The 11,848-nt window shown below is 39.6% G+C and overlaps 1 protein-coding gene across 4 annotated transcripts in view; it reads right to left on the reverse strand.

Annotated features, from left to right (window-relative positions):
* Positions 1 to 747: 747 nt before the first annotated feature.
* The window catches only part of LOC106090477 (inositol 1,4,5-trisphosphate receptor), a 152,389-nt gene continuing 141,288 nt past the window's right edge, over positions 748 to 11,848 (reverse strand). For all 4 annotated transcript variants that reach the window (XM_059361370.1, XM_059361369.1, XM_059361368.1 and 1 more), the window contains 8 exons: positions 10,538 to 11,848; positions 10,285 to 10,477; positions 9,073 to 9,195; positions 7,302 to 7,474; positions 7,071 to 7,235; positions 4,536 to 4,722; positions 4,261 to 4,469; positions 748 to 2,080 (listed from right to left, as the gene is read on the reverse strand). The exon at positions 10,538 to 11,848 is cut by the window's right edge and continues 1,479 nt beyond it. In XM_059361370.1, the coding sequence (XP_059217353.1) occupies positions 1,505 to 2,080; positions 4,261 to 4,469; positions 4,536 to 4,722; positions 7,071 to 7,235; positions 7,302 to 7,474; positions 9,073 to 9,195; positions 10,285 to 10,477; positions 10,538 to 11,848 (2,937 nt within the window). In that variant the 3' untranslated portion in view covers positions 748 to 1,504. The remainder of the gene's footprint in view (positions 2,081 to 4,260; positions 4,470 to 4,535; positions 4,723 to 7,070; positions 7,236 to 7,301; positions 7,475 to 9,072; positions 9,196 to 10,284; positions 10,478 to 10,537) is intronic.

Here is an 11,848-nt window from a genome sequence, read left to right on the forward strand (position 1 = left end):
TGCTAGAAAATTTTCGAAATTCGAAAAAATTAAGGGGTTACAGCGTTGTTGGCCTTGAAAATGACTTAGAATTTTTACGCCCAAAATAAATTGGTTTTTGCTATGTTTTCCATAGCAACCTTTACAGTATCGCTTCATGTAGCACCTCTACGGAAAGTTATTTTTGTCACGAATCTAGCGGTGTCTGAAAAATTGTAAAGTTTGCCAAAATTGGGAAGTTACAGCAATTGCAAACTCAAGTTGGTTTTTTTGAATTTTTTGGATATGAATTATGCGATTTTGATGCAATACACTGAAGATTTCAAGGAAATGGGAAAGAGTATTGCTTCGTCCAGCACCACTACGGAAAGAGATTTTCTTCACGAATCCAACGGTGTCTATGTATTCCATAGCAACCTTTACGGTATCGCCCCCTGCAATTTTCACCGGATTGTGACGACAGGGGGTTTACATATATACCCGAGGTTGCGGGTATCCAAAGTTCGGCCCAGCCGAACTTAATGCTTTCTTATTTGTTTTTTTTTTTTTTTTTGGCAGCATGGTATTTCAATAAAATCTCTTTAGTTGTCGAAAATAAGTGTTCAAAGGATAATTCTGTTGCATGCAATGTAAAAGAAGGCGCAGCGGAGTGGGCCCGTTTAGATTAGTTATAAATAAATGTAAATTGTTTGTTTTTTGTAATAATTTTTTATTTATTGATTTTTGCAATAAAGTGCTCTATAATTAAGTAGACTTTTGTTTGTTTGTGAATTGCAATAATGAATGAAAAAACTGTGTTTCTTCCACTTTATTTTATTTAATAAATCTAAATAAATTGTTTTTATTCTTGCTTTGTTTTACATTAATATCCTTTCTATGCATTGCCTTCGATTTAATAGATTTGTTTTAACTAAATTACGAATTTATATAAATGCTAGATTAGTAATAAGTATAACAGTTTTTTTTTAATTTTTCATTTAATAAAAAAAAATAACATTAACAAAAAAAAAAAAAAAAAAAATAAGACTAAAAGTACGAATGTTATGTTTTTATAAATCGTTTTTAGTTGGTATTTTGTATGGTAAAAATCGTTTAAAGTACTGAGTTGCAAAACAAGAGTGAACTTTTGTTTTGGGAAAAACACAGACACAATTCATGAGGTTTACAATTAGTTTCAATTAAGTTTAGATTTAAAAAGATGTAAATACAAAACAACATCACATATTGTTGTTTAGAAAATGAAAGGATGGCTCAGAAAACATGAAACTAGTATTATTTTCTTTTTTTAAGAAACAAAAAAATCATGGACTATCGCATTAGTAATTAGAAACTAAAGTCTATCGGTTAAAAAAAAAAATTATTACATATTAGAAAATTGGTGCTCACATTTAAAAAAAGGAAACCTTTATGGTGGATATTAAATCGAACATAAAATCCATTCGAGATGATTCCATTTTTATTTTGTTTTCTTTTGTTTTACTCTTATCGTTGGCACTAATCCAGTTCAATTGTATCCCTAGTTGTTTTACTGGAATTGATAGCCAGCCATGAAACTGCTGGCCGTCGTATTGAGCAAACCCAGGCGTTGCTTTTGCTTGCGCTGCTCTGTCATGTGATCCTTAAGCTCATGCAGCTGTTGCGATAGATTTGTTATTAGCATTTGTGTCTCCAACAATTGGGCCTGCATACTGCGCAATTCGATTTGTTCTCCATCGGCATCCACCGCCGCCAGGGACATGGCCCTCAGGCGTGGGAACCAATCCAATATGCCTGCCTTAACCATGGCATAGACATAACTTTCGGGGCCTGTGAATTCGGTGGGATCCTTTACCTTGACCAGCACTATGAAGTAGAGATAATGCCACATATTGTGCTCCGATTTGATGTGTTCCTCAAAACTAACCGTCTTATTGTCGAAAGCCGAACGATTGAGACCACATATAAAACAGGTGTTCTTGAGTATCAATTCCTTTTGTTGCTTTTCACTTCTCAAATCGGCAAATGTATCGATAATGACACCGAAAATTAAATTCAGCACAATAATGATGACAATGAAGAAGAAAAGCAGATCGTAGATGACACGGGCGGCGAAAAGACCCTCCTGCAGGGGATAAAAAAAGAAAGAAAGGAATATTTAGCAGCAACAAATTGAGCCTCTTTTTTCGCCAACGAGCCGAGTTCTATATTGTGTAAAAGTTTTAGAAATATTGTCCGGGTCTTGGGTACTAAAACTACACTTCCCCAAGGGAAAGGGTATTAAAACTACCCTTCCTCAGGAAAAGGGCATTAAAACTACCCTTTCCCATAGAGAAAAGGAGTTAAAACTACCCTCTATCTAGGGAAGGGTCACTAAAACTACTCTTCCCCAAAGAAAATTCGCATTCCCAAGGAAAAGGGGACTAACAGCACCCTTCCCCAAGATAAAGGAACTAACACTACCCTTCCCCTAGGAAAAGGGTGCTTAAACTACCCTCCCTCTAGGGAAAGGATACTAAAACTACCATTCCCCTAGGAAAAGGGTGCTAAAACTACCCTTCCTCTAGGGAAAGGGTGCTAAAACTAACCTTCTTCTAGGGAAAAGGTGCTAAAACTACCCTTCACCTAGGGAAAGGGTGCAAAAACTACCCTTCCTCTAGGGAAAGAATGCAAAAACTACCCTTCCCCAAGAGAAAGGGTGCTAAAACTACCATTCCCCTAGGAAAAGGGTGCTAAAACTACCCTTCCTCTAGGGAAAGGGTGCTAAAACTAACCTTCTTCTAGGGAAAGGGTGCTAAAACTAACCTTCTTCTAGGGAAAAGGTGCTAAAACTACCCTTCACCTAGGGAAAGGGTGCAAAAACTACCCTTCCTCTAGGGAAAGAATGCTAAAACTACCCTTCCCCAAGAGAAAGGGTGCTAAAACTACCCTTCCTCAGGGAAATGGGAAAAAACTACCCTTTCCCAAGAGAAAGGGTGTTAAAACTACCCTTCTACCAGGGAAAGGGGGCTAAAACTAACCTTCTTCTAGGGAAAAGGTGCTAAAACTACCCTTCACCTAGGGAACGGGTGCAAAAACTATCCTTCCTCTAGGGAAAGAATGCTAAGACTACCCTTCCCCTAGGGAAAGGGTGCTAAAACTACCCCTCCCATAGAGAAAGAGTGCTAAAACTACCCTTCCCCAAGGGAAAGGGGATGGGTACACTTCCCCAAGGTAAAGGGCACAAAAACTACTCTTTTCCAAGGTAAAGGGCACTAAAACAACCCATTCGCAAGGAAAAGGGACTAAAACTACCCTTACCCTAGGGAAAGGATACTAAAACTACCCTTTCCCAAGCGAAAGGATGCCAAAACTATCCTTCCCCTAAGAAAAGGGTGCTAAAACTACCCTTCCCCAAGGTAAAGGAGACAAAAATGACACTTCCCCAAGGTAAAGGGCATTAAAACAACACTTACCCAAGGGAAAGGGCACTAGAATTACGCTTTCCTAAGAGAAAGAGCACTAAACCTACCCATCCCCAAGGGAAAAGGCACTAAAATTACGCTTTTCTAAGAGAAAGAGCACTAAACCTACCCATCGCCAAGGGAAAGGGCTGGAAAACTCCCTTCGGCAAGGGAAAGGGATCTTAAACTACCTTTCCCCAAGCGAAAGTGCTTGAAAACTACAATTCGCCAACGGAAAGGGAACTAAAACTACCTTTTCCCAAGGGAAAGGACATTAAACTACCCTTCCGCAAGGGAAGGCGCACTAACTAACTAAAAGAGTGGTTAACTACCCTTCCCCCAGAGAAAGGGTGCCAAAACTACCTTTTCCCTAGGAAAAGATTGCAGAACTACCCTTCGCCTAGGAAAATCTTGCTAAAACTAAAAACTCCCCACAGAAAGGATAATTTTAGCATTTCTCCAAGGGAAATGGTGCTTAAACTACCGCTCGCCAATGGAATTGAAAACTACCCTTCCCTTGGGGAAAAGGTGCAAAAACTAACCTTGCGAAATGCAAATTTGCTCATGAACATTCACTACTACTACTAAATTTCCCATAAACATTCCATTAAGGAAAGGTTGATACTTCTCACACATCAATGAGTGCTGTCAGATTCAAGTTTAAGGCTCAATGATAAGGGGCATCCTTTTTATATGCTAATCCGAATAAGCTTTAACATGACACAATATACATAGCATACTACCTTTACCCAATGAAAGGACAGGCTTATGGCATAGGAGGGTTCGGTCCAGCACATAACATAACATAACACCATTTTACATGTTTTATATTGACTTAAATAAACTCCGACAAACATCTTACCTTACTCGAAGGCGGCCTTAAAATATCACCAATACCACCTCCGTTTCTCAAGCCCTGATTGAGCGTGGTCACAATACACATGACCAAAGAATCACAAGAACGTTCCTTCACTTCGCCACCGCCAGAGGTGATAAGTTGTTTGGGACTTTCTCCAGAATCGGGAGAAGAGCAAGTCTCGGGATTCACTGATATGGTGGCGGCTTCGATCGCTATAAAAACATCATACAAATTTTACATTAAAGTTAGCAATCCAAAATGAGAATGTGTGTACAGACCATTTTCCACATTTTCTACATCGACCTCCAGCAAAAAGTCATCTCTAAAGAACATATAGCCAATGATGGAAAACAGATAGACAAGGATTAAAGCCAACACAGCGGTTAAGACAATAGAGCGGCCATTGCGTGTTACCGAACGAATGACATTTACCAGAGTCTCCTCACGATAAACCACATCAAAGAGCTGTAATAGAAGAAGGTTAACGGTTAAAAAATGGCTCCTGTCTCTCATCCTTGAAATGAGAAGGTTAACGGTTAAAAAATGGCTCCTGTCTTTCATCCTTGAAATGAGAAGGTTAACGGTTATAAGCGTAACTCACACTCTTTCACTTTGGAAATAAGAGGTCTGTTCGCGTACTTTACAAAAATTTACCGGTACAAGTTTGCAGGAGAGTAAGCCCAGCCTTTACTCTCATTTTACTTTTTTTTATACCCACCACCGAAGGATGGGGGTATATTCATTTTGTCATTCCGTTTGCAACACATCGAAATATCCATTTCCGACCCTATAAAGTATATATATTCTTGATCAGCGTAAAAATCTAAGACGATCTAGCCATGTCCGTCCGTCTGTCCGTATGTCTGTTGAAATCACGCTACAGTCTTTAAAAATAGAGATATTGAGCTGAAATTTTGCACAGATTCTTTTCTTGTCCATAAGCAGGTTAAGTTCGAAGATGGGCTATATCAAACTATATCTTGATATAGCCCCCATATAGACCGATCCGCCGATTTAGGGTCTTAGGCCCATAAAAGCCACATTTATTATCCGATTTTGTTGAAATTTGGGACAGTGAGTTGTGTTAGGCCCTTCGACATCCTTTGTCAATTTGGCTCAGATCGGTCCAGATTTGGATATAGCTGCCATATAGACCGATCCGCCGATTTAGGGTCTAAGGCCCATAAAAGCCACATTTATGGTCCGATTTCGCTGAAATTTGGGACAGTGAGTTGTCGTAGGCCCTTTGACATGTTTCTTTAATTTGGTCCAGATCGGTTCAGATTTGGATATAGCCGATTTTGATGAAATTCGGGGCAGTGAATTGTGTAAGGCCCATCGACATCCTTCGTTAATTTGGCTCAGATCGGTCCAGATTTGGATATAGCTGCCATATAGATCGATCCTCCGATTTATGGTGTAAGGCCTATAATAGCCACATTCATTATCCGATTTTGCTGAAATTTGGGACAGTGAGATGTGTTAGGCCCTTTGACATATTTCTTCAATTTGGTCCAGATCGGTTCAAATTTGGATATAGCTGCCATATAGACCGATTTCTTGATTTATAGTTTTGGGCCCATAAAATGCTCATTTATTGCCCGATGTCCCCGAAATTTGGAACAGTGAGTTAAGTTAAGCCCCTTGACATACTTCTGCAATATCGCACAGATCGGTCTAGATTTGGATATAGCTGCCATATAGACCGATATCTAGGTTTTAGGTTTTGGGGCCATAAAAGACGCATTTATTGTCCGATGTCGCCGAAATTTGAGACAGTGAGTTTGGTTTGACTCTTCGACGTCGTTCTTCAATTTTGCCCAGATCGGTTCAGATTTGAATATAGCTGCCATATAGACCGATCTCTGGATTTAAGGTTTAGGGCCCATAAAAGAGGCATTTATTGTCCGATTTCGCCGAAATTTGGGACAGTGCTTAGTGTTAGGCTCTTCGACATGTTTATGCAACTTGGCCCAAATCGGTCCAGATTTGGATATAGCTGCCATGTAGACCGATATCTCGATTTAAAGTCTTGGCCCCATAAAAGGCGCATTTATAATCCGATTTCACTGAAATTTGTCACAGTGACTTATGTTCGGCTTTTCGACATCCGTGTCCTATATAGTTCAGATCGGTATGAGGTATATGAGTATAAGGTATGAAATTTTCACCGAATTTTGATGAAAGGTGGTTTACATATATACCCAAGGTGGTGGGTATCCAAAGTTCGGCCCGGCCGAACTTAACGCCTTTTTACTTGTTTTGAATTAAACAGCTGGTTTACATAAAACAGTTGTTCGATGCTGCAAATTTCTGCTGGAAAAAATACCTTTGTAAGCTCGCAATTACCAAATTGTCAAAATTGTACTCTCTCTCACACATTCTCCTGCTCTCTTATGCTGACATATAAAGTAAGCGAATGACTTCCAGTAAAAATTTTGTCAAAATTGCTTTGCTCAAATGTTTAAGTACGGGAACGCACAAAAAACAAGCAGTCTTGCTTTGTTTTTCATACGTTGTTTTCGCGACAGCAGCTGATGTTTATGTACTAGCTAATTAATCTGGGCAATTTACACGATACAGTTTTAACCCTTATAGTTTTGAATGCATTGTGAAAAAAGGAAGGTGTATGTGTCACACGTATACCTAACAATAATTTTAATTTTTTTTTCCATGATTGATGTCACTTTATGTATCGTTAAGATAGTAATAAAATAATAACAAATTTGATGTATCATGTAAATTGCGCCATAGGTAAAGAGTTCAATTCAGAGATAGAAAATCAAACTGCATATTAATAGAGGAAAACTTACCAATAGGGAATAGAAGAAAGGGTGGAATATCAAACCACAAAAACAAAAGAAAATGTAGATACAATGGTATAACAGTTGAAAATCTGTTATAATTTTCAGAAAATGTTTCTCCAATGTACCCTTATTACCCATGATGCTTATGATGTGGACACTCTTAAGGGTTACCTATAAAGAAAAAGAGAGTTGATAACACTTTTTTGACACTGGGCATTAAGTTTGTTGGTAACATACCGTTACTACACCCAGTAAACATAGCGTTGACTCTGGACCCAGTAAAAATATCGACCTTAATATTATAGATCCTATTAAGGTACGTATTCCGGACTCTCGTGGCAACATTACCACTATCACCAGTGAAAATATCATAATGGCCCAAAATAATAAAGAAATGTGGGAACTCAGTTCTGTAAAGAGAAAAATTAAATGAAACAAGTAAAAAGGCGTTAAGTTCGGCCGGGCCGAACTTTGGATACCCACCACCTCGGGAATATATGTAAACCACCTTTCATCAAAAATCGGTGGAAATTTCATACCTTATGTCCCATATCAGTTAAATCAAAATATGTTCCGATTTGGACCAAATACTAAAAGTACACTAGCTATATCTAAAAATAAACCGATCTGAACCATATACGACACGGATGTCGAAAAGCCTAACATAAGTCACTGTGTCAAATTTCAGTGAAATCGGATTATAAATGCGCCTTTTATGGGGCCAAGACCTTAAATCGCGATATCGGTCTATATGGCAGCTATATTCAAATTTCGACCGATCTGGGCAAAATTGAAGAAGTACTTCGAAGAGCCTAACCAAACTCACTGTCTAAAATTTCAGCGACATCGGACAATAAATGCGTCTTTTATGGCCCCAAAACCTAAAACGTAGTTATCGGCCAATATGGCAGCTATATCCAAATCTGAACCGATCTGTGCGATATTGCAGAAGTATGTCAAGGGGTTTAACTTAACTCACTGTCCCAAATTTTGGCGACATCGGTTAATAAATACATATTTTATGGGCCCAAAACCATAAATCAAGAAATCGGTCTATATGGCAGCTATATCCAAATCTGAACCGATCTGGGCCAAATTGAAGAAAGATGTCGAAAGGCATAACACAACTTACTGTCTCAAATTTCAGCAAGATCGGATAATAAATGTGGCTTTTATGGGACTTAGACCCTAAATCGGATGATCGGTCTATATGGCAGCTATATCCAAATCTGGCCCGATCTGAGCCAAATTGACGGAGGATGTCGAAGGGCCTAATGCAATTCACTGTCCCAATTTTCAGCGAAATCTGATAATAAATGTGGCTTTTATGGGACTTAGACCCTAAATCGGATGATCGGTCTATATGGCAGCTATATCCAAATCTGAACCGATCTGGGCCAAATTAACGGAGGATGTCGAAGGGCTTAACACAACTCACTGTTCCAAATTTCAGCGAAATCGGATAATAAATGTGGCTTTTATGGGACTTAGACCCTAAATCGGATGATCGGTCTATATGGCAGCTATATCCAAATCTGGACCGATCTGAACCAAATTCACGGAGAATGTCGAAGGGCCTAACATAACTCACTGTCCCAAATTTCAGCAAAATCGGATAATAAATGTGGCTTTTATGGGCCTAAGACCCAAAATCGGCCGATCGGTCTATATGGGGGCTATATCAAGATATAGTCCGATATAGCCCATCTTCGAACTTAACCTGCTTATGGACAAAAAAAGAATCTGTGCAAAGTTTCAGCTCAATATCTCTAATTTTAAAGGCTGTAGCGTGATTTCAACAGACAGACGGACAGACGGACAGACGGACGGACATGTCTAGATCGTCTTAGATTTTTACGCTGATCAAGAATATATATACTTTATAGGGTCGGAAATGGATATTTCGATGTGTTGCAAACGGAATGACAAAATGAATATACCCCCATCCTTCGGTGGTGGGTATAAAAATGATTTATGCTGGAGAAGGTTTAGGGATGAAGAAATTTACCAGGCACAGTGTTGTCGAAGGGATAGAAAAATGCAACAATTATATTAATAACAACGACACAATTAAACAAAATATTACTCCAGAGTGACATGTAGCTGCTAACCCAAAAAAGAAAAGGTTGGCCTGAAATAAGAGAGAGAAAGAGATAGTATTAATTTCACATAGTCGCATAACATAACATTTTGCTTATCCCTTTAAAATAAAGAAGAAGAAGACGAAAGAAAAAAGGTGGTGGAACAGTGATCTCTAGATATTTAGGAAAGTTGCCAGATGGTAATTCAATGCACTCCAGGGTAGTGGCAATATTGACATGAGGGCATATCGGCTTGGAGATTAGTATCTTCTCCCTTCTTATATTTCTTCTTATGTTTCTTATATTTGACGCATCCACTTTTACTTTTTTCCTCCCAGAGCATCACAAACTTGACTTGCTCCGTGGGTTGCCGTCAAGATAACACGAAGGACTCTCAGACAGATTTTCCTATAGGACTCCACGTAAGGTTATGTACCTCGGTGGAGCGCAGAAAGGGCAACAAAAGGATCAAGAAGTAGAATAGAACGGGCTATGGTGTCTATTCAACCGAACTAAATATCGGACGTGTCAAAATTTTGGAAAACGTATAGTCAACGATAGTCACCCACATTGTAAGCATGAGTTTGAGTATTAAGCCGTTGTCGGAGTCCGTTAGTAGTTGAGCAAGTTTGCTTCGACTCCGACAAAATACTCTGATTTTGATCGAGTTCGCAGTCGAAGGGCAGACTGCTCAGCTCTGCTGTCATCCGCTCTCCCAAACTTTGCATAGGCTCAACTACTTCCTCAAAGAAACTTGGTTTAATCGCTGGAATGTGGGCTATGGCTGTGAGCAAACGAAGTTGGTTTAAGATGTGCCATAAAAAAGGCGAAGAGACTCAAGTGCAGTCGTAAACGGACGAACGCAAAAAATAAAGCAACCACATATCTGGACTAGATAATCTGCCGCTTTTGCCAGGAAATGGAGCACTTAGTTTTTCTTGTCTTCAGGCACGAGAAGACCTTAGAGACAGAAACCCAGTCAAGTAGAAGGCTATAATAAAAGAGGCTAAAGAAGTCTACGGGATGACAATGGGCCATATATGACCAACGCGCATGTTATACCACAGATGGTATCGTCATTCTATTTCAACTTAACCTAAATCACTAAACCCTACAACTTCCCAATAATCGCCACTTACCTCTTAATTTCTTTTGCCATTTCATTTCGTTAAACATTTCCTCAGCCTTGTCAAAGAAATCCACCACCTTGGAGCCCTGATCATCACGTTCCGCCGTATGGAATATTTTCATCTTCGTGTCGGTGGTTAGATATTCACAAATCTCGGGTATGGGGAAAACAATTTGTTCCAAGGTACGATCATTGCGGACAATCTAGAAAAAAATACAAAAGACAATGAAAAAGAAGTGTCTGCTAAACGTTTGCCCACTCACTTCAATTTGAGCCGTATGTGTGGCATAATACATAAGAGCTTGGCTCATTTTTGCATCATAATTGGGAGACTGTGGATCTTCGGAGGCCTTTAGCAATCCGGCCAACTCCTTGTTGTGTTGTGCCAGCTGATGACACAGTATATAGATGTTGTGCCCCACTTCCCGTGGACTAACCGAGACATCATCATCATCATGTTCAGCATCGACAGGCTCATCCTCACCATCCTGATCATCGATCATCTCCTCCTGGTGATAGGCCTTACAGGCCACATCAACCAATTGCTTGGGATTCATGTTGTACAGAATACGCTCGGCGTTTTCACTATCGCCCCGCGATTCCATGATGGCCAGCAAAAGTTTGGAGGCATTGTTCTTCAACTCCAATACCAAATCCATGCGATTTTCTCCCAAGGGGTTAATGTTATTGAGTATAAGGGCGGTTATGATATCCAAGCCATTCGATTCATGGGTGGCTATGCAATTTTGATTCTCATGACAGGGTCCTTGACAATATTCCGTAAGAGTTTCCAAAGTTTGATTGATCAAAGCCACATTGTTCTCATTGATGTAGAGACCCAAGAGTCCCAAACCGCCAGTGGTTGAACCACAAATACAATCCAAAAACATGAGGGTCTCTGAAACCAAATTGTAATTTGTTTTGTTGTTTTGATTCCTTAGTAAATTTTGCAAATCGGGGTTATGATTTTCGCATAGCAATTGCATGAATCTTAGAATGGGCTGCATTACCAATACCTTGTTGGATAACTTATTGCGATCTTCTTTGCTGTCCTTATGCTTTTCAAGTTTTTCTGCCAATATATCATCGAAGGGGCTGTTTATATTTAAAGAGTTGGAGTCTTCGCCAGCATGCAGATTGCGGGCATTACTAAAGGCCCTGGCAGTGGCCAAACCGGCATTGTGCAGTTCCTTGCGCAATTCATCGGTAATTACCACCCCATTGGTTTTGACTCCATGCTTGCGCGAGATCTTATCCAATTCCAAATTCACATCCTGCTTATTTTCATGGGCCTTGGCTGCTATATCCGAGGTGTTTACGGTAACAGTGGACTTTATCTCCTGCTGTGAGTCTTTCATTTTATCAAAGAATACCTTGAAGAAGGCCTGATTGAGATCTCCACTCAAGAATTTTGTATACATGCCCTTTTGTATAATGGGATTACCTCCCTCCAGCAGGGCTATGCCCAGTTCAATGGCCTCCACAAAGATGGAGGGCGAATGTACCGATTTTATGACCAATTCGATAACCAAATCGGAGGCTCCTTCTCGATCCAAATGATTTTGAACTTCATG

This window comes from Stomoxys calcitrans, chromosome 2 (assembly GCF_963082655.1).
Source record: "Stomoxys calcitrans chromosome 2, idStoCalc2.1, whole genome shotgun sequence".
NCBI lineage: Eukaryota > Metazoa > Arthropoda > Insecta > Diptera > Muscidae > Stomoxys > Stomoxys calcitrans.